The 27,648-nt window shown below is 41.5% G+C and overlaps 1 protein-coding gene across 1 annotated transcript; it reads right to left on the bottom strand.

Annotated features, from left to right (window-relative positions):
* Nucleotides 1-30: 30 nt before the first annotated feature.
* On the bottom strand, nt 31-27,042 carry tbc1d13 (TBC1 domain family, member 13). The gene is made up of 12 exons (XM_080742697.1): nt 26,947-27,042; nt 17,897-17,970; nt 17,156-17,196; nt 16,040-16,101; nt 15,778-15,877; nt 15,008-15,090; nt 14,057-14,216; nt 12,587-12,797; nt 9,967-10,130; nt 5,169-5,329; nt 2,799-2,856; nt 31-1,965 (listed from the first exon to the last, which is right to left on the bottom strand). The coding sequence occupies exons 1-12, from the start codon at nt 26,967-26,969 to the stop codon at nt 1,900-1,902; spliced, it is 1,203 nt and encodes a 400-aa protein (XP_080598823.1). The 5' UTR covers nt 26,970-27,042; the 3' UTR covers nt 31-1,899.
* Nucleotides 27,043-27,648: the final 606 nt, after the last annotated feature.

Below are 27,648 nucleotides of genomic sequence, written 5' to 3'. Positions count from 1 at the left end.
AAAGGAAGGTTTTGGACATACAAGGTTTCCACACGACAACGACGATATCGTGATAGTAATCATTAGACTAGAGTGTTTGTTCAGTAACATGGGTCTCCATGTCTCCACAGCTCTTTGTCAAACAGAAAACGCATTTCCTGGTCGGGATACCAATTTTATCCAGTCAGGAGAGAGAACAGGGTTGAGTTAAATTTTAAGTAATGAATCAAAGTACTGATCAGTCAACACTGGAACTGGAGCACTACACAATTGAAGCTGATAAGAGGACACTCACTCCTGATTGGATGCCATTAGCAACCCACCTGAAAGTGTATTTTCCATTTATAATAGTTTGACTGCCATAGTTTTGCCATAATGTACATTACTGCCAATAACTTTTTCCTATTGTTTTTACCACATTTTCAAGGGCTCTGTGTACACAGCATGTGTCCATTATGTACATGGGAGGTCCAGGTCATGGCCGAACGTCTTATCTTTCCCGCCGAGAAGAGAAAATACAACCGTGATGATCTGTGTGCCAGTTATAGTTCATCGAAAATAGGCCAAACGCGCAATATGTCCATTTTGCTGCAGTCGTGAGGAATACAAGTGAAAGGACGATAGAATATCCTGACTAGGCCTACATTATTTCACGAGGCATCATTGGAAACTGAGTCTTTCCCCTCAATCCCGCCCTCGATAGAGGCTATTGGTTACCATGGTAACCAGCTAACACCTTCCTGGACGTGTTAGCGGTCCCGCGGGGCACTCCCATGTGTTAAAAAGCTGACATGCAGGGAGACCCCCGTTACTGGACAAACACTCTATAGCTATGATTAGCCATGCTATCATAATATATTTTAACATTAAAAAAACAACAGAAAACTTTTGTTTTAACCAAAACATATCACTTACACTACCTTTAACAGTGAAGGAAAATTACCCACAAGTCTCCTGTTACACAATATGAACAAGATAAGGCATTAAAAAAATCCAGACATAAAAATATTCAGGTACACCCCAATATATAAAAAAAGAAAATCTTAAAAACACAGAAAGCAAACAAACAAACATGCAATATTGCTCAACCTAATCAATGTTTACAGAGTCTGAGTCCATGATTGGAATTTATACTATTTAATTCAGTGGTTCCCAAACCTTTTCCTTGGAGCCTTGGCTATTTTTCATAGTTTTTCCAGTTTTCTGAATAAAGAAGAAAAGACAAATACATTGAATATTTTGTGAATATGTAAGCTTGTAGATCGGTTCTTTTGTATGACAGTGTGGAAATACAGTGGCTCTCTCCATCATCACTGCTTTAGACAACAGTGTGAACAGTGGACAGTTACAGTTAAGAAAGCACACATCCTTGTTTGACACGCCCAAAATAAGGGTTGTCAGGTTCAAAGTGTCTCAAAGCAAGTTATGATTTTGTGCAAAAGTTTAAAGTTTTGGACTACCTTCAAACAGAAAAGGCCTCTGTGATCTTTAGCCGCCCTCCCCAAGGAGGCCCGGACGCCAGGTTGGGAAACACTGATTAATAGAAGTCTTAGCTACATTCTGGATATTAGAGCAGAGACGCTAGAACCTCAGACTTTTAGGATGAACACCGCTAGCGTTGAGTATAAAAAAACAAGTCTCCATGGGAGAGATGATGGCCGTGAGACAAGGAACGTCCACGAATCACGTTACCCATAATGCATCACGCTACCCATAATGCTTTGAGAGCCGTGAGAGGACATCTTATCTCTTGAAGAACGCAGTTTCCATGGTGACGACACTCCACAATTCAAACAAATGATGACGAACGACGACGACGAAAAAAGAAGAAAAAAAAAGGTACGCAGGGCTTTCGCCAACAATTCTGTCCCGATATAGTTTGTGAATGCAGTCCGTCCGCTGCAGGCCAGGGTGAAATGGTTAGGACTCCGCCTGAAGTTCCTTGGCCTTGGTTAAGATCGTGTGAACGTCTGAGATGGGGTAATCCTGGGGGAAAGAAATATAGTCATAATTAGTGTGGTTACCAAGCAGACTATGGTTCTTGTCCTGTTTATTATTTCATCTACAGCAGTGGTTCTCAAACTTTTACATTTGAGGGTCTCCACTTAACTTTGACAGTGTACAAATGGAACCAAATGGACCCGTTTGGGTCCATTTGGTTCCATTTGTACACTGTCAAAGTTACAGACTTGTAAGGGTCAATTTATCCCCCCATAAAGGAACCTAGAGAGTCCCTGAAATCCACTTTGAGAACCACTGATCTAGAGTAAACCTTAAGTCCCAAAGTTCCATTGAGTTCCAATGGAGGAGTGGTGCTCTCCATTGAAACCATGTCCCCTTTCTGATTGGATAATATGGATTTGAGGAGTGGTCAAGCTTCATGTGACATCACGTACAGTATAGCCTATAAATAGGCAACCACACTTGTAGGCCTGTTACAGTTTAGAGGGTTTAAATGGTACTGGATATGCAGCTCCGCAAATAAAAGGTGAATTGATCCCAGTGCATGACGGAGGACAATTTCATTATAAATTTAAATCTCCACGATTATTGAGAGTGTTTTATCGCGATAAACGATAATAACGATTATCGTCCCATCCCTAGTCACGACCAGTTGTCACATAAATAATTGTGTCAAATAATTTCATTGTGTTTTGGGGCATTGAACATTTATTTTGAAGTGCTCAGTTTGGCCAAACATGGCTCTCAGATGGGTCACATTGTCATTTCTCATAGGGTTTCATGTATAAAAGGTGGTGCCTACTTTAGACAATAGTGTGAACAGTGGACAGTTACAGATAAGAAAGCACACATCTTACCTGCAGTAATCTCATATTGACTGTGAAGTCACCCGCCAACAAAAGATCACGAATAAGTCTGCAGGAAAGGGGAGAAATCATTGTATTCATGTCAACACATTCATCCACCAGATACTGTAGATTTATTTACAATCTTTATAAAATATCTCTGAAAGGTCTTTTAATCATCTTGCTCCTTTAATATTTATAGACTCCACACACACACACACTTAACAAACCACTATGAAATCTGAAATAGCAAAAATAGCCGATCTACAACCAGAAATAGACAATCTACAAGCCCTTAATTGTGTAACTATGAGGTGGTTATGCTAAATCATACTTTAGAAAGATGGAAAATAACAGGTAAACAGCCTGTAGAGGGCAGCAGAGATATAAGTATATTGAATGTTTCTGTTTAGAGCAGGGGTAGGCAACTTTAGGCAAGGGTGCAAACATTGGCACCGGAGAGGGTGATCCCTGGCACACTGGCAGAAGTGTCAGAGAGAGGATATTTACTTTAAATTTTTCTTTTTTAATGGTCAATTAACTCAACCTCTGCCAAAAAAATACCCCTTTGTACCCCTTCCCTGCCATGCCCGAGGAACCCGAAGATTTAATAAGCTTTAATTAAAAAGAAATAATTTATCGAAGCGGAACCAAAATAGGCCGGAACTAATGCTCCGTGATCGGTTTCTACACGGACACATTATTGAGCGGACCAGTTAACATTGAGGCCGTGAACCGGAAGCGGATGGTCCGTCGTCTATTTTGGCCTGTTAGCTTTCTGTGTAAACTCCGCGGCTTACAGACGGAGAACTTATTGATCAATTGGAAAAATGTAAAAGGATTTGAGAAGCTGATGGAAATACGCGAACACGCGATGCATAGTAGTGTCCGATCACGCACGATGGGAACTGGATGAGTGCCCGCGTTAACAGGTAGGAGAAGCCAGCAGTGAAAGACATTGAAAAATCTTCGGGCTCCTCGGCCGTAAACTACAAATGAGTTAAATGAAGTCACCTAATTTACATCATATTTACATCCTGCACATGATTCTACAATTAAAACTCTGAACTCTGACTGGGGAGGGAGTCGAGGAGATAAGTGGATTATTGCGACCGAAGGTCGCAGCTTATTTATGTGAGACGGCACATTCCGACTCCGTCTGGACGTGTACACTTTTATACCGTCTATGGGTTTGCCGCTCTGACTTCACTGTGATGTTAGGGGAACCACACTAACGGAATCCCTTTTATGCCCATATATGGAGTTCCCTGAGGTCAACAATATTATGCCCATATCTAACAGGACTTCATATGGGAATGCCCATATATGGAGGCCACATCGGCCACATACCACACTAACAGAATCCATATATGGCCAAGACATCCCATATCTGTGTTGCTGGTTCTACAGACTGGGATCTCTATGTATGGGCATAAAAGGGATTGTATATGATGAAGTCAACAGATGTCATAGGACTTTCACAGAACAACAAATAACTGAGTAAGCATGTTTGGGGTCTAATGATCGTTATAACGTGTCCTGACAATCAAAATATGTCAGAATGTTTGAAGGCGTGTCATTAAAATCTATGTTGACATGGCACACTGATTATCTAGAAAATAAAAACAAGGCACTTCATTTCAAAAATGTTGCTGACCCCTGCTTTAGACTTAAAAGAAAACTCCACCAAACAATAATCAATTAAATCTTCATAATAAGTACAAATATGGAGATACAAGGCTTCTGTCTGACAGGAACGATATGAGAGCGGACATTAAATCCACGTCGGACTTTGGTAGAACCTTAAATGCCTTGTGTCACAGATATTGGTGAGCTATGCATTTTTGTTGAACCATGGTACTCACGGGGGCATGGTTACATAGTGTAGCTTTAACAATAAACTACTGCTCACATGCATGGTTACATAGAACACTGGTTCTTAAAGTGGGGTCAGGGGACCCCCTTGGGTCCTTGAGGGAGTTCCAGGGGGTCCCCGGCTAAATGATAGTTAAGAACCAAACTACCCTTACAGGTTTGTAACTCAAGCAAGTGTACAAATGAAACCAAATGGACCCTTAAAGCTATACTGTGTAAGTTGCTCAACTAGTGGTCAGTACAGCGGTACAGTATTTTCACAATAGAACCGTGTTACACAAAATGTAATGCCTCAACTCTTAGTGCATGTCAGGGTTGGGGGATCAAATATGATTATTGTGGGGGTCGCGGCCTGAAAGCCTACTCACATGAACATGGTTATATAGTAGAAGACCTCCTACTCACATGAGCATGGTTATATAGAAGACCTCCTACTCACATGAGCATGGTTAGATAGAAGACCCTCTACTCACATGAGCATGGTTAGATAGAAGACCTCCTACTCACATGAGCATGGCACAGCAGACCAGGATGAGGAAGTGGAAGCGGTCCTGGTCGCTGAACAGAGAGTCCCAGATACGGATGACCTCGGGCAGCAGGAACTCCTGGGACAGCAGCAGGGTCAGCCAGCGGAACGTGAAGTACTGAGGCTTGATGTTCTGCTCCTGCTGCGAGAAACACAACACACCACCAAGAGCTGTGAGCTGGAGGCCTTTACAAGCACTTTTACTGTGCTGTTTCTAACGGCTAATCAATCAACAGCCAGATGTTCCTTTAACCCTGCAAGGCCCACTGTCGCTTTTTGGACACGTTTTTATTTTATTAAAAAAAAAAAAAAAGTTTAAATAATTTGTTTTCCAGTTCTTTTTTCACATTAACACTTTGACTGCCAGACCCCCCCGGCCCCCCACCCTGACCAATGCCACCATTAGGTCCCATTCATTCTGCCCCGATTCCAGGGAATATATTGAAAATGATCCGATATTCACATCGGAACAAAAATGGGAGGTTTGGTAAAAGAGGATTTTTTTTTTTACCAAAAAAATTTTGGAGTGATTTCGGTGAGCGGTTTTGGAGATAGGTGCTCGAGAGTGCGCACTGCGCAAACCAGTCAATAACCTCAGAAATCTAGATTCTGAGATATTTGAGTTCAAAGAAAAAAAACTTTAGGAAGCCATAGCGACAAATTGGTAAATGGTAACGGAACACAAGTACCCTTGACAGAAACAATAGCATGCCTACTTTCATTTTCTGCAAAAAAAGTGAAAAAAATATTGTACCATCGTCTAGTTTCAAGGGGGCAAAGTGAAAAAGTATGAAATGACTCAGAAGGTGGAAATTGCCTTACATTTTGATAGAACTATGCACTGTGAATTCACTGTGTTTTTACCTGGTCTAGAAGGTCAGGAAGACAAAAAGTCAGAAAAGCGATGTCAACCTTTTATTTTATGGCAACATCGAACCCTAACCCTGGTGAGTACCTCACACATCCAGCATGAACATATTTATGTTCAACAATATTTACAAATATTTCCAAAAAAAAATCACAAATATGACTTCACAAAAATAAAATATAACTGGATAAAAGTAAAATAAAATAAATGTGCAGCAAGTAAAGAATAAATAAAATAATATAAAAGTCAAAAAAAGGCATTCAACAAGCCAACATTCAGGAGTCAAAGGCACCACAAATCAAGGTCAAAGATGGTACTGTTCACTGTGTGTGTGTGTGTGTGTGTGTGTGTGTGTGTGTGTGTGTGTGTGTGTGTGTGTGTGTACCTCAGGTGCCTCAAAATGGCCTGGTACCTGTTCCTTGCCATTGTTCTGGGAAAGTACGGCATGGCAATGTTTTTTTGACCACTGCATGGCAATCTCCGGCTTGTGAACGATAGCTGTGAGGAAGAGAAGTCCCAGAAAGTTCTTCAGCTCCCCTAGAGTGACATTGGTCCAGGCAGCGAACCTACAGTGTGTATGACCTATGCCTGACTCCTCCGCTCTCGCTATCTCCGCCATCATACTGTCCTCTGCGTTGTCATTGGTCTGGTTGCAGATCGGGCTCCCATCCTTCCTCCATCCAGTCAGACTCCACGGGCCCTGTATATGATAGAAATAAATACAAAATACTAAATGAACGTGCTTCTGTATAATTTGTATGTTCTTTAGCAAAGGCTGTCGCACAAAAGTAGTGAAAACAGCAGATCTACAAGCAAGGCGTTGTGTGCTTGTAGATCGGCTGTTTTCACTAGTCTAAATAATTTCAAATGTATATATGTATATATACGTGGCCACTGAATTCTATAGGCTCTGCTTTGATACAAATTTGATACAGATTTGAGATCGATTTGATAGATTATTATGTCACACACACACACACACACACACACACACACACACACACACACACACACACACACACACACACACACACACACACACACACACACACACACAGATTGTATTACTAAACTATCTATCTAGGTATACACACACAATAAAAAACTAAACTATAAAGAAATGTATTCTTACTGGAAGAAGTTGGAGGAACTTCATACACCTACTACAAACCATGGATTGACATCTAGACCTACTGCACATACAGTATGAAACAGAGCTGATACCTTTATGTACTATGAGGAAAATAATGCTGCTATTTGTACCCTGTATATATATAAAATGACAATGCGACATAGCTCTGTTTGAACAATGCTGTACCCCCTCCAACTGTATATTTTCAACTGTTTTTTTTATTGTATTTGCCAAAGCAATGTAAACATACGTTTACATTGCTTTGGCAATGTAAACGTATGTTTTCTCATGCCAATAACGCTCCTTTGAATTGAATTGTATATTACCAAATGCACCCTACGTGGAAAAAAAACAATAGCAGGTCAGGCTTATTGACATCGGTTATTGATTGATTGAAGAATGTATTACAAGCTTGCATTAGAGTAGACCTACAGATTCATGGCTCATTTCCACAGGAACACACTTTATGCATATCATACAGTGGTGTGTTCTAGACTTTTTTTGAGGGCATACGATCAGCTACTATTCGTTTGGCCAGGGCAGACGCTATAGTACATAATCCCTATCAAATACGCTACTTTGAAAGGTTCACGAGGGCAGACGCCGTTCATATTTTATTGTTCCTCCATCACGGAGGTATAGAGGCCGGCGCCTGGCGGCGCCGTGCCTGCGAGGGTGTCCCAAGTCGGGCGAGGTGTGGAGGGTAGTCCCCGGTGCGACCCCCTGGGCTAATCCTACCTGCCCCTGCCTTTTATTTTCCGACAGCAGACGCCGTATACGTGCGTTATAGGTAGAACACACCACTGATCTCATATAACATTGAAAGACAGACGTAAAGAACAAAGTGAACATAAACTTTGTAACGCTTACCGGGTTCGCTGATCACAGCTCAGCAGTGCTCCCTACAGGGCGCGGGGAGAGACCGCACCGATCGGTGGTCTGCCTCGGGCAGCATGCATGTCACCGCCGGAGACTGCGGGCTTGTTGTCCAGAGTTAGACTGTCCACGGGGCATGGCGCGGGGAGAAACCGCCGCGATCGGTGGTCTGCCACGGGCAGCATGCATGCCGCGCCATCGGCGGAGGCTGGGGGCTGAGTGTCCACGGCCACGGGGCATGGTTCGGCTGCCTGCTTGGTCTCCATGTGCGGCCATGACTTGCTCTCTGATCAGCGGAGCAACGGTCCGGTAACTTTTTTACAAAATGGACGCCCCCAACCTACAAAGAAACTAGCCCTTCCCTTCCCCCACTCCTCCTAGGTAAAACCTCTACCTTCCGATCTCTCTCTCTATCTCTATCTCTCTAAATAATACGACATCTAGTGATTTTATAACTAATTCTAGCTCATTCTCTCAATATATCTCTCTCTCCCTCTGATTGCTGTGTGTCCGGTTATGGTAAAAGTCACTGAACTCTTTGAGACCCTTGTTTCTGGGGGGAACCGGCCAACCAGCATGCTTGAATTTGGTCAAATGAGCGTGTGATGTCATGCAGGGGCGTCAATTAGGTATGGCAGGGGTATGCAGCTGCCATACCTTGACAGGGGGAAATAATAAAAATGTACTTTTCATCGTGCCTGTTGCTAAGGTATGGCAACATGACTGGTGTCTTCACCAGACACCAGTCATGTTGCCATACCTTAGCTTGTTCTGAACTGACGCCACTGAATTGTCATGCATGACGACCGTCCCATCGTCCAAAAGGGCTGTATCTTGGTTACCGCATAGATCCAACACTGTACTACTGTAATATGAAAAAAAAGGGTCGGGCGGTATATCCCTCCCTACTTTTTAATTGGCAAGATTGCGCAGGAAGTGGCGGGCGGTATATCCCTCCCGTGGCAGTCAAACTGTTAACATCACCATTGGATCCTATTGTTTTAGTATTACAATGCCATTGGCCACGATGTTTGCATACAAATACCCCCCACAGAGGCTGACATTCACACCACTTCAAGATCTCTGGAGTCCAGAGTCTGGATGAACAACATCTCACTTTTTCACTGAAGCTATTCCTCACAAAAACATAAGTAAAATGCCTGTAATAATCTTTTTGGTGATCAATAGAAAGTCTGGAACATGTACATATTTTATTATTGTGAAAAATATCCCCAAAATGTAAATTAGAGCATGATTTAAGGGGTTTCCACACTAGCCGCGGTCACCGCCTCCTAGCAATTCATTTTCAATGGGAGGCGGGCGGCTTTTTCAGCCCCGCAGCGAAGTTTTGGGGCGGCGAGGAGAGCGGGCGCGGTCCCGCGAAATCCCCGCGAGCCTGCTCGTTTGTGCATGCGTACGCGGGCGGTGAGAGATGGATTGTGTTCATCTTTGTGAAATACCACGTGGCGTTTACTCGCTGAGCGAGTGTGTTTGTGTCTCACCGCGGTGCGGCCACCGCTGATCCTAGCGGCAGCCCCGATGGAAACCGCCTGTAGTGTGGAGGGCACCTTATGATTTATGAATTATGGCTATAAAACCTTACTTTTTGTTTTTGGCCAGTAGAAATTAATTTGGGCCTTGCAGGATTAACCAAGGGTTTGGTAGCTCCTTGGGGTACCAAGATAACTTGTCGCAATGGGCCGGGTTGTGAGCTTGTATAACATATTTTCTATCACTTATCAGTAAAAGTGGTTAAACATTTTTGAAATATTTGTTAACAAGCGCTTGTGGCTAAATAATAACTAGAGTGGACCCATTGGAACACAGGTTCTTTTTTTATATTCCCTAAAAAAGTAACAGCTTTGGAAACACAAGGTTTGAGTGAAGCAGTGTGGTTGGTTACCAGTCTCAGATAGAGCTCCATGTCCTTGTCTTTGAGCATGGAGTAAACACTCTCCATCTTGTACGTGATGCCACACTGGGAGTCGTCCAGGCTCTTGATGAAGTTGTCCCGGTTCTCTGACATCAGGTTGGTGAAACAGAAGAACGTGTCCACTTCAGCGTGCTCTGAAAGTCACCACACACACACACACGATCACAGTCATATCCTCTTAGAGCTGTAGCTCTCATTTTCATGTCAAGGGCCCCCACATTAATGTATGCATGTATGTACTGTATGTATGTATGTTAGGGCTGAGACGCATTCATTTCAATTATTTCATTACAGAAAAAGAACGTGATTAAAAACCGATCATACCGGTGTACCAACCAAGAAGAGACAACAAACCCCAGTGCACGCAATGGGAGAAGAAGCCTATGAGAGCGCTTTGCTTGGCCCAGTGGATGGGGCATTTAGATTAAAAAAAAACTCACTCATTGATTCGCTCGTATAACAATTGGTTAAAAGCCAGTGACGTCGCAGGCCTGGGCATGGTCTGCGGCTGGAAATATTTGCCCCAATGGAAGCTGATTTGGGCTAAAAGAAATCAGACCATTTTGACATATTTAGTGATTTTCTTGTCACTTTTTGATAATGTTGCTGCTTTAGTTTCCACCAGCAGATAAAAGTATCTCTTCTAAAACATTTTAATAATAATTTTCCATTTTTCCTCCATAATATAAGGAGGGCTAAGCCCCACTAGCCCATTGATACCAGCCGGCCATGTTACATTATTCAAAATGTCACAAATCACCAAAGCTTTAGTCTTTAGTTTCCCCTGCAGAATTTCACAAGCATATGACAAGATGCTATATGAAGTAACTAACGCGCCATGATAACCAGTAAGACTCCCTAATCGGGAGATAAGCGACCGTAGGTCACTTATCTCCACAAATAGGGCAAAAAATTGTTTTTCCAAAAACTTCCTGATCCATGTTGATGACATGAGTGTAGACATACTGTGTAGTGATTTTCGTGATTTGAGGGCCAAAACTGTAGGAGCAGTGGCCATAAATGTGTTTTAAAAATCGGCCTGTAGGTGGCGCTAGAAGAGGGCCATGTGAGAAATGAGGGGTGGGGTGTTCGCGTTGCCTTGGCATACGAATAGGTACCGGCCCCGGCTCTCCCGGACGCTCCTAGCCCGAGTTACGGCATTTTATGTGAGCTGCAGTGGCAGGGGGTCCTCCACTGGGGGCGTCACCACTTTTGCATCCGTTCTGGAGCACCAGGAGTGGGTGGTCCCCAGGAATTCCCCGTGAGCAGCCCCGTTGGGGTGGTCATTTGGTAATTTTTGCACATGTGCTCATTTTTTACACTTGGGGGTCCCCCAGGGAGCTGGGGGTCCCTGGAGCTCCGGGGGTCCTTGGAGGTTGTAGTTTGGCAGGTAAGGAGTGTGTGTGCAAAATCTGGCATGGATCGGGGCAACGGTTGCGGAGATATGAGCAGGGCAAAAGTGTGACGTGTGACGTGTGTGACGGACGGACAGACGGACACCTGGTGGAGCTTTCTGTAGTAAGTGCGACCTACGGTCGCAATAAAAAAGGCTTATCAGGTCAAATATTTATATGCGATTAAATGTGATTAATTTCAATTAATTACAAAGCCTCTGATTAATTAGATTTTTATTTAATCGAGTCCCAGCCCTAATGTATGTATGTGGGTGCGGACACCAATCTGCCAGGGACCCCCATAAGAGAATATTTGTGTAGTTTGTGTAAAAAGATTATTCAAAGTTTTTCAAACATAGCTGATCGACAAGTTCGTAAAGTGTCACGACACACAAGTAGAATGTCGAATGGTGCATTTATATAGCAGGTCCTCTATCCAAGGGGCTTTACAATGTGCATTACATTCACACACGGACAGCAGAGGAAACCATGCAATACACTAATCTGTTCATGGGGAGCAATGCACTTCGGCATTAAATCCGGGATTGAACTGGGAACCTTCCGTTTCCCAAGCGGCCGCCCTACCCACTGAGCCACTGCCACCCCGGTGAACTTGTGGTGTATGTGAGATCGCATGTCAGTGGTTCTCAACTAAGAGTTGAGGCATTATATCTTGTATAACATGGTTCTATTGTGAAAATAACAGATCTACATGCTCACAACGCCTCGCGTTGTGAGCATGTGGTCGACATCTCATTGACCAACCCAACACATTTTTACCAATTCATTTCCAAAACTTTTCCAGAATATTTAACCCAATTTCCAGGACTATATAACAATAATTCAGCTCAATAATGAGTCGCTTACTCCTATGCGCAATGCCCAAATGACAGGGAGTGTATGGCAGTGGTTCTCAACCTTTTCAGGCTGTGACCCCCGAAATAATCATGTTTTAACTGGGGACCCCCCACCCTGACGAGCACTAAGAGTTGAGGAATTTTGTATAAAACGGTTCTATTGTGAAAATAGCAGATCTACATGCTCACAACGCCTCGCGTTGCGAGGCGTTGTGAGCATGTAGATCGGCTATTTTCACAATTATATTTTATTATTATTAATTATTTTCAGCTATTTTCCCTAATATTCTAATTTCAAAATATTTCCAGGAATTTCATGACCGTGGGAACCCTGCCAACCTTTCCACTGGTCGTTGGGGTCCGTGGCGAAGGTGTAGTAGATGGGCCCCACGATCTCGTTCATGCCCTGGACGTAGGCGATGCCCGGGTTGAGCTTGGCGTAGATGAACAGGATGCGCTCCACCACCTCCCAGTGGGCCTCGAAGCCGTTGGGCAGGACCTCGTACTCATTGGACGGATACAAGTTCAGAGACTTACCGGGAGAACTGACCTGGGAGGCAAGATGGAAACAAGACTAGGTCAAAAAACGTAGTAAGAGTGTGTGTGTGTGGTCAGTTTGTCTCACACATAACCCGACTAGGGAGTCGTACGATTTGAAAATGTCAAGTCACGATTATTGTGACCAAAAAAATGGTGATATACGATATTATCGCAATAATCACAATATCCCCAATTATCCTGGGCAGAACATTTGCCAAAAAATAGCAGATCTACAAGCTCACAATGTGTCGCGTTGTGAGCTTGCTATTCTTGCTCGCTATTCTTTGGCAAAGATATTTGGTAGAATGTGAAAAGAAAAGACTATCAAGTACGTCATTTCCAGGTCCGTTTCACCCATTATGGAGGGTTTAAATGGTACCAGCTATGCACCTCGGCAAATAAAAGGTGAATTGATGCCAGTTTATGACGGAGGATAATTTCACGATACATTTTTATTTCCAAAATACGATTATTGAGTGTTTTTTATCACGATAAACGATTATTGTCCCATCCCTATTGACGACAATCACAATGAAGCACTACTTGAGAAAAAAACGTTGGATGATCTAAAGCAGTGGTCCAAGTGGGGTCCGGAAATCCTTGAAAATCCTTCCATTCCAGGTGGTCCCCAGCCAAATCTACACGCTCACAACAAAGTCGTGATGCAATGCATCGTGAGGTTGCAGAACTGATCTTGACCAATTATTATCTTTTTTATTTTTTACAAATAACAACACAATCAAATGTTCTCTTATGGGGGTCCCTGGCAGGGGCGTCAATTGGGTATGGCAGGGGTATGCAGCTGCCATACCCTGGGTCCAGGGGGGGAAATAAAAGTTACTTTTAAATATAAATCCATGAATGTCTCTTTGTCTATCTGTGCTGGTTATTATGTTGTTAAATTACAGTAAAATAACTACAAATGCTAAATGTAACAAAATGGTCACTTTAACAAGGTATTATATTCTACCATATATAACCATTCCAGGCTGCCATATCCAGCCCAAGAAACCGTAGAAAGGGGGGGAAAAAATAGAACGTACTTCTTAAAATAAATGTATCATGCCTGTTGCTAAGGTATGGCAACATGACTGGTGTCGCGCGCGTGCAAGACACCAGTCATGTTGCCATACCTTAGCTTTTTCTGAACTGACGCCACTGGTCCCTGGCACATATTCTTGTCAAATGTGGCTAAAACATGGCCAAATACACATCAAGAGCCACTGATTTAAATGTATAAAAAATGTATACAAACACCCATGCACTCACATTGGTGACTCCACTGCGGTTCTTATTTACAGTCTGTGCTTTGAGGGTGGTCTGTTCGACCCGTCGTCGTAACGTCTCATAGTCGTTCCCGGGGTCCAGGATGAGCTTACAGGGATACTCTGTAGGTCTCTGGAAGAAGTCCATGTCAGGGTACAACCTCCTGAAAACACACACACATGCACGTAGGGCTGTCACGATTATGACATTTTACATGACGATCACTCAAATAATTGCGATTAACGATTTAATTGTGTTTTTGTCGTTGACAATTACATTTCTGTTTGGCTTTTAGGCTTTGAGGCTGCACACCATGGCAGATATGACACACCTAAATATACAAAGAAATGACTGACACATCTGACAACTTTATACTTGAAAAAGAACATTGATAGTGGAAAAAGCCGATCTACAAGGTCACAACGCGTCGTACCACGACAAGTTGTGAGCTTGTAGAGATTTTTGAAAATATGTTAAGATTTTTCAACATGGAAACAATTACGATGACGATTATGTCAAATAATTAGGATTAGACGATTGTCTAATGTAATAATTGTGACAGGCACGGTACGCACGCACACCCTCACGTGTGTGTGTGCATCATTATCTTATAGTCACTGGATCCAATGTAGTTAATAATTTAGCCACGTTCTTGTTGATACTTTTCATTGTGTTCAATATTTGTAAAACCGAAACCTTCAGCTTGACTCAAATAAAGTGTAAAAATAGTGAAAGTAGCAGATCTACAAGCTCACAACGTGTTGTATTATTGTCACGAGCGAGTAGATCTGCCATTTTTGTTGCTTTTGTATGACACTGCTATAACGAAGTAAGGCATTAAATGACGAAAAAAAGAAAACAAAAAGTCGAAATATGGATGGCAACGATATCTATATTTATTTAAACAGAAACATAATGATGTATTTAATTGCTCTTGGCAGGGAAAAACCTTACCTGACGTCTTTGTCGATTTGAAGCAAAACTTCGTTATCTTTAAAGTAGTTATTCCACCGGCTATCTGGGTTGGGATTTAAAGGCTGAAACAGAAGAAAACCAGGTTGAATTACTGAGTTTGTGATCAAACAAGGTCAAACCCAGGTCACACGTGAGCAGCGATGGTTTCCGAGAAATACAAACACCAGAGCTCAAAGCTGCATGTCTGCTGTAGATATATTGCCACGTAAAAAAAACAGTGCATATTCGGCTTTGATGTAAAGTATTCGTGATTTGATATTCGAATATTCCGTGAATGCCCTACTGTATAGGCTTTCCAGCTCTAGGTGGGTTAAACTTTGACACTAAAGCCCCTATCATAGTAGGCACAGCGGTGATATGCTATCCACCGCGGCGTAGTCTTTTTAAGTCATAAAACTACAACATTGCATCATTACTCGCGGTGAAGAGCTATCCACCACGAACCCCGGCACATCTCTCTGTTTTTACTTTCAGAAAGATCGACCCATCACCCCGTTCACTGATTGGTCGATCTAGACCAGTCAGTCACAGTGATAGTACTTCACCGTGACTGACTATGATGGCCTCCACCTGTTTTCTCACTTTAGGTGGATAGCTTTACACCTAAAATTTGCAGTGATAGGCTCTTCACCGCAGACTCTGATAAGGGCTTTAGCCTCCACAACACCAACAATACATAACAATAAAGTAACAAGCTATTTAAATTGATTCAGTGGCAAAGCGTCTAGGTTCTCAAGTGTGTGACTTACATGGTCCTCCATGGTGACATCTTCTCTGGAAAGGCCCAGGTTGGCCTTAGCAATGCCAGGCTGAATGATCATCTCTTTGAGGAACTGGGAATACACCTCCCTGCAACACAGTGCCAGAGCAAAACACCAATAAATCAAAACAAGTGGTGAGATTCTTCTTATCCTTACAGAGTCCAAAATTTTCACTGATACTGTTACTCCTCCTCATTACCTCTGCTTCATGAGTGTGTATGTGTGTGTGTGTGTGTGTGTGTGTGTGTACCTCTGCTTTGTAAGGAAAGACTCCCAGGTCTTCTGATCAACAGGTAGATAATTAAGTAGAATCTGAAAGACAACAAATAAATCAGTTTAGGATCACGTGCACTATTCACAGCTCTGTCATTTCAACGTACATTTCAGCAAGGTTTATGACCAGCATTGACCACTATTACCTCTACCTCAACTCTATGCCTTCAGACATACAGGGTGCGTTTTTCAAGCCTTTTACATTGATTTGAATTTGTTGTTTTAACACTTAAAGGGGCACTCCACCACTTTTCAACCTATCTTCATATAATAGGTCCTCACTAATGTTCATGATAAAATATCACAATTTTTTTCTACTCAGTTTGGGTCGCCCAAACTCGGGAAACTCGGGTTGGCACAGGGGGGGGGTACCTATACAAACTCGGGAAACTCGGGGTTGGCACCATACAGTGTAGGGATGGGATGATACGCGATATTATCGTTTATCGTGATAAAAAAACACTCACGATAATCATATTGTGGAGATTTCATTTATCGTGATATCGTCCTCCGTCATGCAATGGGTTCACTTCAATTCACCTTTTATTTGCCGAGCTGAATATAATTGGTACTTACTTGATACAGCCTTTTTTTCACTCTCTATCAAATGTCAAATTGCCAAAAAAATAGCCGATCTACAAGCTCACATTAAGCTTGTAGATCTTGGCAAATGTTCCGCCCCAGGATAATGGATTTTGATTATCGCGATAATATCATAAATCGCGATTTCTTTTGTCACAATAATCATGATATGACATTTTCATATCGTCCCATCCCTAATACAGTGGTGCGGCTTCATGACAGCTTACTGCTCTTTTTACTCGAAATAGACTTGTTTGCCAAAACATGAAAACATCACGCCATCGGGGGCAAAGATACAGAACCTTGAAGTGGCACAAAGTTCAGTTTAGCAGGGGTTTTGTCCCCACTATTTCTGTGTATAGTGGGGACCTGATGTCATTGTGATATGTTTGTGTTGTGTTGTATGGCTATGTGTTGTTTTTTGTTTGAACAGACTTGTGAAGACAAATTTCCCGTCGTGGACAATCAAGATTATTATGTCATCTGCAGAACACCGTGAGGTTTCACTTACTTTCCAACAAAGTGCACGGATGCCTCCTTCAAATGGGATTCCTGAGAAGACGGATGGAAAGGACAATGCGGATTTAAAACTTGTTCAAGATTTGGTTAACCTGAGTTTCTCTGGTCACCAACGTAACCTTATGTCTCTCCTTGAGTAAACCCCGACCAGATGATCTAAGGGTACTCGTTGGCACATATAGGGTAAGGGTTCTTAAAAATCCATCCTAAAGGAGACTGGCAACCAGTGAAGTGCAGCTAACAAAGCTGTTAGTGTTATGTGCTCATATCTCCTGGTACCAGTGACGAGTCTAGCTGCCGCATTTTGTACCAATTGTAGTACAGGCGGTGTATTAGGCTTTGGTTGAGACCAGAGTACAGGGAATTACAATAGTCTAGATGAGAATACACCAGAGCATTCACAACCGTCTTAAGGTTCAATCAATCAATGATCTGATCCCATGATGTACAACACAGATCTGCTGCTGTGCTCATGCACTCGTCTTACATCAGGTACTACTGTATGTGTAATTAATGCGTTTGTTTCTAATTGATATGAGATTATTGCACAAAAACAAATCTCACACACTGTTTTTACACCTGCAAACCTGCGATGTGACAATAAAGATGATTCTGAAGTGATTTGATCCCATACTTTCTTAATGTCGCCTTTATATTCTTAACATATTACTAGTATGTCTTCAGCTCATTGTGATTATCATGCAATAATATAAATGTAAATTGTGATCGTTACCGCTGAAACACAGCTCACGGAGTGTCTCCAGGTTGATGTGTTCTTCACTCAAGGCTACTTTGAATTCTTGTATCCTGAAAAATAAATATCATGATTATTGTGACCAAATACAGTAAATTGCGGTGTTACATCCCCAACATCCATTATCCTGGGGCAGAACGTTTGCCAAAAAAATAGACGATCTACAAGCTCACAACGTGCCGCAATGGGACACGTTCTGAGCTTGTAGATCGGCTATTTCTTGGCAAAGAGATTTGGTAGAGAGTAAGAAAATACTGTATCAAGTACATTATTTACAGGTCCGTTTTAGCAATTATTGTGGTTTAAGTGGTACCAGATATAGCTTGGAAAATAAAAGGTGAATTGATCCCAGTGCATTAATGACTCAATTTCACAATAAATCAAATCTCCACGATACGATTGTTGTGTTTTTTATCACGATAAACTATTATCATCCCATCTCTACCTGTATGTTGTATGTTTGTTGCGCTAATTCACATTACTATCGTTTGTCAAAAGACAGGGAAAAAAAGTTGGAATGTGGAGATGCAAGGTTTCTACCCGACACAGACAATAAATTAGATCAGTTTTATTGGACAGGCTGTTTGTCACACAGCACACATGCTCTCTCACGATGTACAGTAAACAGCCACTGTCACTTGTTGTCACATGACAGTCAAGCCTGAGAGATGAGAGACACTCAAGACTCGTATATGACCCCATAGACAAACAACCACCGAACCAAGTGCTTCAAACCAATGTTGCCAGACTTGGCGAGCAATGCGCAAACCAGGTCTATGAAAACAAGCTCAAAATAAGCCACTAGGCCAGGGGTTTTCAAACTTTTTTTTTGGAGCGGTGAAATCGCTCCCAATAGACAGGTATGTCCGTGGCTGGCTATGTGGCTGGCTGGGTATGTCTGTAGCCTGGCAATACCTTGAGTGGCCACACAAGTTAAAGGAGGGGCGCTGTTGTGCAGGCAGGCACACACACACACACACACACACACACACACACACACACACACACACACACACACACACACACACACACACACACACACACACACACACACACACACACACACACACACACACACACACACACACACACACACACACACACACACACACACACACACACACACACACACACACACACACAGCTCCACTTCGAACCGAGGTTTGATTTTTTAACTCAGGGCACCCCTTGAAAATAACGTTTTCATCCATGGCACCCCAGAATTTATAGAATCTTACATCTTACTTGTCACGCGAAGTAAATATGCACATCTTTCCAGTGTGATACGGCAGGCTATGTCTCTGTGAACTATCAGTTTCCATCAGAACTGACTGAAAATAACTTTATATACTTGACGTTTTAACACTTGAACCCCAGCATCCCTATTCTGGGGGGGAAAAGTTAACCAAAAATGACGCGTTGTGAGCTTGTAGATCTGTTATTTATGGTGAAGAGAGTTGGTCATAGATGGAAAAAGAACTCATCAAGTACAGTTCAAATCTGGTCTGTTTTACTAAGCATAGTGAAGAGTTGTAGTGAGATGTAGTGAACTAGTGATATTGATGAATTCCAAATATTATCAGATTATTCTGCGGCATCACAGCACCCACCTTGGGAAACCCTGGACTAGGCCACTATTTTAAAATAGCCCTTAACTACCAATATTTAACAACAGGCAACAAACAAGCCCAAAGTCGCTTATAATAAGCAAACATGGCAACACTGCATCAAACTATCAGATATGTTGATGTGTATGAGCAGCAAACAAAACGTATAGGCTATCTGCTCATCATGACTTCCTAACTTCAGGAGTTGAACTCATGAAATGTCATTGTCACCTACTGTGCAATGACAACAGAATGCTCCCTAGAACGTAGGGACTTCAAATGACATCACCATATTTTTATCATGATTAAAAAGAGGAAGAAAAGAAAAGAAAAGGGAATTTATCTTTTTGGCGAGGCACTTTGCAGACCGGCGCAAAATAAGGAAATTATCTTTTTGGCAAGCCACTTTGCAGACCGGCACAACTGAGAGACATTCTTCATTGAACAGGTAATGCATTCATTTATTTCTATTGTGTTCTTCGGTAAATATTCTCATTCTCATTAATAATATTCATCCATCTGCTAGACGACAACGCAAAAGCATGTGTACACTGTACAGTAATAGTTATTTTCAACAACTAAACATTCCCATGTTGTTCCATTTTACTTTACAAAAAGGCAAGTGACCTAACTTTTATTTGGTAAAGTGTGCCAATTGTTGACTGGCCTGTTTAGTTTTCACACTGTAGTGTTTGTTAATGACACGTGTCACATAAAAAAGGTCACAGTATCAAGGCACTGCTATGCATCCATTGTAATGGATGCGTTAGCTTAGCATGGCGGTTAGCACGACATGGAATAAATTGATTAAAAAGGCTGGCTCAGTGATTGGCCTCCCTCAGGATACTTTGGATATCACTAATAGCCAAGCGAATGAGGACCAAATTGAACACTATTCTTTCCTTCGAAGGCCATCCTCTCTATTAGGTATTTAATGACCTGCGTAGCAAGTTTAGCAACAGGTTTTTGATGCCTACAATATCTACTGAGTGAATGAAGAAATCCTTTGTTCCTGCTGCTGTTAGATTCCTTAACGTTAACGTACATCGCTAGCTTGGTTTTGGGAGGGTGTCATGTAATTTGTAAAGTCTGTTATTGTTATTTGTTGTGTATTTGTATGTTTGTTATATGTTGTCTTTGATTTTGTGTATTTGTATTCGCTCTGGTGGCAAAACGTGTTTCCCTTTGGGGACTAAGCAATAAACACATACCATACCATACCATACCATGGAAACAGCACTATGCTGTATCCTAGCATCAGTCATTTAGAATGACAATGGGTCCATTTCAAATGTTGTCCGTCTGATCGATCGGAGCAGCTCCCCTTGGGCTGTCATGATCATAACATTTTATTTAAATGATTTAACGATTAATTGTTGTAAAAAATAATTGCAATAATTGCATACAAACGAGAGGGGTGAGGAAAAAGGCTTTGTAAAGCAAAATTGCACAGGGCAGATATGACAAATAACTGGCCATGCATTTCATAATTGCTAAAATAGCTGAATCTGCAAGCTCTCAAGTCTCAATGCATCACATTGAAAAACATTTTGAAGTCCATATTTTAAAAATAGATATTAGAATAGAATAGATCTATAGATATTTTTTTGATTTACCAGACTATAAACCACAAACTAGAAGTTTTTAATCTGTTCAATTCTTAATGCACTCCCCCCTCATTTTGTTGAATTAGATTTTTTTACTTAACTCATATATATATATTAGGAATTATAAGACATAATACTTGTGTAAAGTGGAAAACCAGTATATCTCCAACAGTTTGTGGAACAACAGTATCAGTCCGTACAAGCAATATTCAGCGGACAAAGGGAGCAGATAACATTAAAACAGACAATTGAACAAATTGAGGGGGGAGTGCATTAACAATTTAACAGATAAAAAAATTACTGGTTCATACAGTCTGGTAAATTCAAAAATATCTATATTAAAAAAAAAATCAAATATGGATTTAGACTGTTATTCGTCTCAGGTACTCAATTGTTCAACAGTTCAAATTCAACTTATACGGATGAATGGAGACGATACTGAAGATTATGCAGAATAACTGTGTAATAATCGTGACAGGCATGTGAGTGTGACATTGTTGCCTGAAGAGACCCTCCCCAGACAACAAACCAGCCAATTACAATACGGCTGCCCCTCCAGGTTATGGAAACAAAGTCACTTGTAAACATGCGACTGTCCCTTTGGGTTAGGGGGAATGATGTTGCTTGCAATTGCACAATCGCTGTCACCTGTCATTGTACAGGTGACACCTAGGCCTGTCACAATTATTACATAATCGTCTAATCGCAATTATTTGACATAATCACAATCATGTTGTTATTGATCGTTTCCATGTTGAAAAATGTTCAAATATTTTTTTAAATATTGTAAATAGCAAATCTACAAGCTCACAACGCACCACGATGCGACGTGTTGTGAGCTTGTAGATTAGCTATTTCCACTATCAATGTTCTTTTTAAAGTATAAAGTTGTCAAATATGTCAGTCATTTCTTTGTATATTTAGGTTATGTGCCATATCTGCCATGTGCAACTTCAAAGCCTAAAAGCCAAACAGAAATGTTATTAAAAAATACAATAAAATTAACAATTATATGAGTGACAATTAATCGTCATGTAAAATGTCGTAATTGTGACAGCCCTAGTGACAACCCCGTTTTGAAATAAGCCAATATGTTATGGATTTCTGTCTGTCAGCAAAGTTGTTGTTTTTGTATGTCGCCTCAAAAATAGATCAATCACAGTGTACCAATTAGAGGTTGCTAAGCAAGTTGACCCCAGAGGGACCTGTGAGTTGATTAGGGCACTTGGGACTCTGTATAGGCTACTATTTATAAGTGAGCACTTTTGTTGATGGCACTTGCAGTTAACTAGCCTGGCATGTCCAGACAAATATCACTGCTTGGATACTAGTCTGGAATCTCTGTGTGGAACCTGCATGGTCTGAATAATAAAATAAAATAAATGCCTCATAGTGATAAACCCACCCTATATTTGCATACTGGGCCCTGATTAGTCCCTTGATACTTTAGATTTTTGCAATGGCAGATTTGTCTGGTTTCCAGGCTAGCAGTTAAGGTTTAATTAAAACTTGTAGCGGATGTGACATTTGTGCTGCGTCTGCATTTACACGTATCAATCAGAGTTGCAAGGCTGCACACTTCAGAGAGAGATCCCATTTAGAATGGGTACACATTTTGTGAATCATTATTTTATGATTTAACTGTTGAAAAATAGTAGATATACAAGCTCACAGCGCGGCTGCTTGTAGAAAAGGTCCCTTTCTGCTTGTAGAAAAGGTCCTTTTCTGCTTGTAGAAAAGGTCCTTTTCTGCTTGTAGAAAAGGTCCTTTTCTTGTAGAAAAGGTCCTTTTCACTTAACTGGAGCTCAGTTAATCTGTTCTTGAGAGACTACTATGTCAGTGGTTCTCAAACGTTTTCATGTGAAGGACCCCCAAAATGATATTTATTTGGCCATGGACCCCATCTCAAAATACTTAGTTCCAGGGACCCCCCAGAAGCAAAATTTGAATTACAAACATTCGCTTTGAAAGTACATATATTCAAACTCAAAGATTTGCACACATTTTAACGACTTTTTTCAAAAAATAGCAGATCTACAAGCTCGCAGCGCGCGCTGTGAGTTTTTATATCTGCTATTTTTCACTGGTTAAAGCATTCAATAATTCTAGGCCTAAATGGGTTAAGACTCAGGAGTTATGGGCCTGTACAGGGGCTCAAAGTGTTGGTCAAATGAGTTACAGACTTTAGTTAAATGAGGGTAAATGAATTGTCATACAAATAATTATGATGAATGGTTGCATTTAAATCAAATTGGAACAAAATTATATTTCTGTTTGTCTTTTAGGCTTTTTGCAAACTAAACCCGAGCAAGGCAGATATGACAAACAACAGATAAATGATTGACAATGACCAGTAGCAATAATCAAAATGAATGAAGTACGATGGACAAAACAGGCCTTAATGCTATACTCTAAAAGCTGCAATATAGGCACTAATCTAGGCACTATTTTTTAAAGATTATGAAAAAAATGTAACAGATTAGTTTATGGGAATTTAGACGAGCAGATGTGCTCATCTAAAACTCAATGTGAACTGAAGATAGGTAAAGAGTTGCCAACCCATATTTCAGTGCAATATCCCCCCCAGTAAATTCTGTCCACTTATTTATTATACTATAATATACAGCATATATACACACATTCTATTTTGTTGCTTTAAATTATGTAAAAGGGCTGAACAATATAGAAAATGTCCTTACATATCGCAAAAGGCTGCTTGAACTGCAATATATGATAAGTTTGGCCTTCACACAGAGCCCTGACAGTTATTTAACTTGTTTTCAGGGTTATATTCATTTCAACTATCCAGTTATAAACTAAAGGGTGTTTTTGTTTGGATTGGAAGGAAATCTTTTGAAGGGGAGCGGTGAGAAACAGCATTGCTAAGTTGTTGACATTGTCAAAAGCAGCTGTAGCCAGGAGCTGTAGCCAGGAGCAACGTTTTCCCTAAAACCATGCTGTCAGAATGGAAATATAATGCATTTATTTTGTTATTCCCTCCCCCCAGTGTGTGTACACATACAGTAGGCCATTCACTGTCTGGGTTCTATAATAGCAGCAACCTAAGGCAGTGTTTCTCAAACTTTCAAATTTCAGCGTCTCCCCTTAACTCTGACAGTGTACAAATGGAACCAAATGAACCCGTTAGGGTTCATTTGGTTCCATTTGTACCCTGTCAGAGTTACAGACTTGTATGGGTCAATTTTAGACCCCTCTAAAAGGAACCACAGAGTCCCTGGAATCCACTTTGAGAACCACTGACCTAAGGCAGAAAAAAACATTAAAACTCTGTTGACTTATCACGAGTCGCGTCGTCATCTCGATATTCAACAATGTTATCACACATTGCATGTTTTCCTAGTATCGTGCAGCCCTAGTCTGCGTACAGCTGCAAATAACTAAAGTCACGCTGCACTTCTTGTGCAACAGTTAGTTACTCATCCTGGACTAACTTAATTTACACTGATTTGCCTGCCCTATTTGACAGTTTTCCGATGTTGAAGAAGACATAGGCCTACGGTGGTTCTCAAAGTTGGTTATGGGGAGTTGGGGACCCCCAGGGGTCCTCGAGAGGGTTCCAAATGGGTCCCCTGCTAAATGATTGATAGTTAATAGGAACCAAATGGACCCTTAACTCAGTGAATGCCACCCTTTATTCAAAATCTACAAAACTGGTGCCAGCCATTTTGCTTAATTTTGCCTTTTTATGGGGGCCAAAATCATATTTTGTACTTAAATTACATATATAAATCTATGCTTCTATCGAAAGCCACACTACCCCTCTTACAAAGGAAAACATGTATATTTATATATATATATCCTATCATTAGATTTGGGCTTCAATAGAACATGTGTAAGATGTCTTGATCATCATCATATGTGTGTGCTGTGATGGGCCCTGTGTGCAATCTGGAGTGCAATACCATTTGAAAACCACCAGAGGGTGGTCTCCTACTATCTGATCAACTAACAGAAGAAGGAAGAAGACGTCCATCTTTTTTTTGGTTTGGGCCTGTTGTTTACATTTTGGCCAGGCCTTTTAGCTAGCATGCTAACACACTTCGGAACCCTGGCGATCGCGATCAAGGATAGGTAGAGAAGAATGGATGGCACCGCTGGAATCCTGAGAATTTTCTGCGTTTTTTGAGTACTTATAGTTCGTCAGGGATGCACGGGAAAGTGTATAAACGAACGTTTTAGATAACATTTAAACGGCCGGAACCAATCTTCGGCTATACCGATTTTCCGCCGGACTGTGTTACACTGGTGCTACAGTCAAATCGGCCGTATCGCTCAGGTCACGGAGGCATATGGCCAACTTCTAGAGCGATTTTTTTGAAATTACAATTATGAAAAAATGATAAAACTTTTGATTAATTAAAAAGACGTAAAAGACGTTTATGGCACCGAGGTCCAAAGACGTATAAGACGTTTATGGCGTTCAGTGAGTTAACTCTGAGAGTGTACAAATGGAACCAAATGGACCCTACACTCTCAGAGGTAAATGAACACTTGAGAATTTTACAATGTAGGAAGTGTAGACTAGATAGTGGTCCCAGACCGGGGATTCAAAAAGAAAATGGGGGGTCCGTGGCCTAATGTATATCAAACTGGGGTACGTGAAATCTCTCTCTCTCTCTCACACACACACACACACACACACACACACACACAGATGTAATTGATTGATTGATTGAAGAATTTATTAGAAGTTTGCAATAGAAAAAAGTACAGTTTCATGACAGTACAAATCACTGGTACAAGGTCAACTAAAAGGAGATCCTAGAAAGACGAGGCTTATTTCCACAGGAACCACACTTTAAGTATCTCATATAACATTGAAAGACAGACGGATAGAACATAGTACTTTATCTAGGATAATATCAGTTTCAAAAGCATAACATCAAATACAAAAGGCAGAATACAAAGAAAAGGGGGGGGGGGAGCATGGGGGCTTAGTCTATTTACAAGTCACGGGTAGCTGCTGTCTGAAGGTGATTTTTCATACCAATTTTGAAGGAGGCTAGGGTTTTGCTCTCCTTTAGGGCTTGTGGAAGGGCGTTCCACATGTTGATGGTATAGCAGGAGAACGAGTTAGCGCCTTGTTTAGTGTTAAATCTACGCTGATGATGATTAGTGGAGCTGCCTCTGGTGTTATGATCGTGAACATCCTTGACCTTTAAGAAGTAGTTTGTCAGGTACATGGGAATCTTGGAGGTGTAGTGTATCTTGTACACCAGGCCCATTGCAAGATGCTGTACTCTGTCAGCTACTTTGACAGAGTAGCATAAAAGCCAGGTAGTCACATGGTTGAGAGACTTCCTATTCAAGTGAGCCTACAGTAACAAAGTGTCACGTGGTAACATCTTATCTTATACATAAAGCTGGTCTTCCTCTTTTTGTTTTGTGCTCATGCCTTTGTTTGCATCACTGCGTATTAATAAGATAAGATTTGACTGGCATTTCATTTCAGAATCCATCATGGACTGGGTGGGTGTGCAGGCTTTACGAGCTTTTAACCGGTTAATAGTTAACCACACAACTCGTGATTGCTAGATTTTCTATCACAAAGAACAGGTTATTGTCGTGCACGCAATGTTGCGTCTGTCGGAATATGCCCATAATCACCATCGGTTGCGTTCACGCGCACGATCCTGCAAACCATCGTTGTTTGTTTATTTATTTACACGCATCTCAACGGCTGCTGCTGCTGCTGCTAAATGCGAACCGCCTGCATCGATCATCGTGTACGATTCGATTAATCGATTTCCAATGCGAGCGGCCGATTGCGTTCGGGAACACCTTTATGCCTCACCTGTTTCTGTAGGACGTCGACATTGTTGCTCGTCTTCTTTTTAACGTTTATTGTGCGCACAATAATAATAATGTGGCTTCAGTTCTTCCGTCTTCACTGCGTGATTCCATTGGAGCCCCGCCAGCACCCGCCCACGCTCTGTTCGGAGACATCTGATTGGTCCAAGCGCTGGGATGACGTCATTTTAGTAGGCCGGTCCGGAAATCGCCTTGCTGTGTACATGGGGTTCTTGTTTTGCCTTTAGCTGGGAACGTGAGGGGACGTCAATTTGTCTGTCAAGGAAGCTAAGCATTTCGTATCGATGAAATAGAAATAAATATTGATTAAGGATTAAATTGTACCACAGTGTTTTGATTGGCTGAGCCCCAAATGCGGCTTTCCACCTGACCTGGAAATCTGATTCTATTCTAAAGGCAAAAATAACTACCCTATGTGCGTGGAAGTATTGCACGGTTGGGGAGTATTTTGTCCCCTACTGGTTTTGCCTCTGCACTCCAACAGAAAAAATACCATGAATACCAATGCATAGGCCCTACTAAAGTTTCTAATGAATTACTTCCTGACAAACAACATATTACCTGCATGGAATGTGGAATGGTTGCTAGGGACCCAAATTAAGGCACATCTTCAATAAGATACAGTTGAGGACAAATAAAATACCCTATGTGCCAATATGGTCCCACACAGAAAATGTCCAGAATT

Source organism: Nannobrachium achirus (assembly GCF_963921795.1).
Source record: "Nannobrachium achirus genome assembly, chromosome: 15".
Lineage (NCBI taxonomy): Eukaryota > Metazoa > Chordata > Actinopteri > Myctophiformes > Myctophidae > Nannobrachium > Nannobrachium achirus.
The sequence above is the reverse complement of the archived record's forward strand: the minus strand, read 5'-3'. Positions and strand labels throughout refer to the sequence as shown.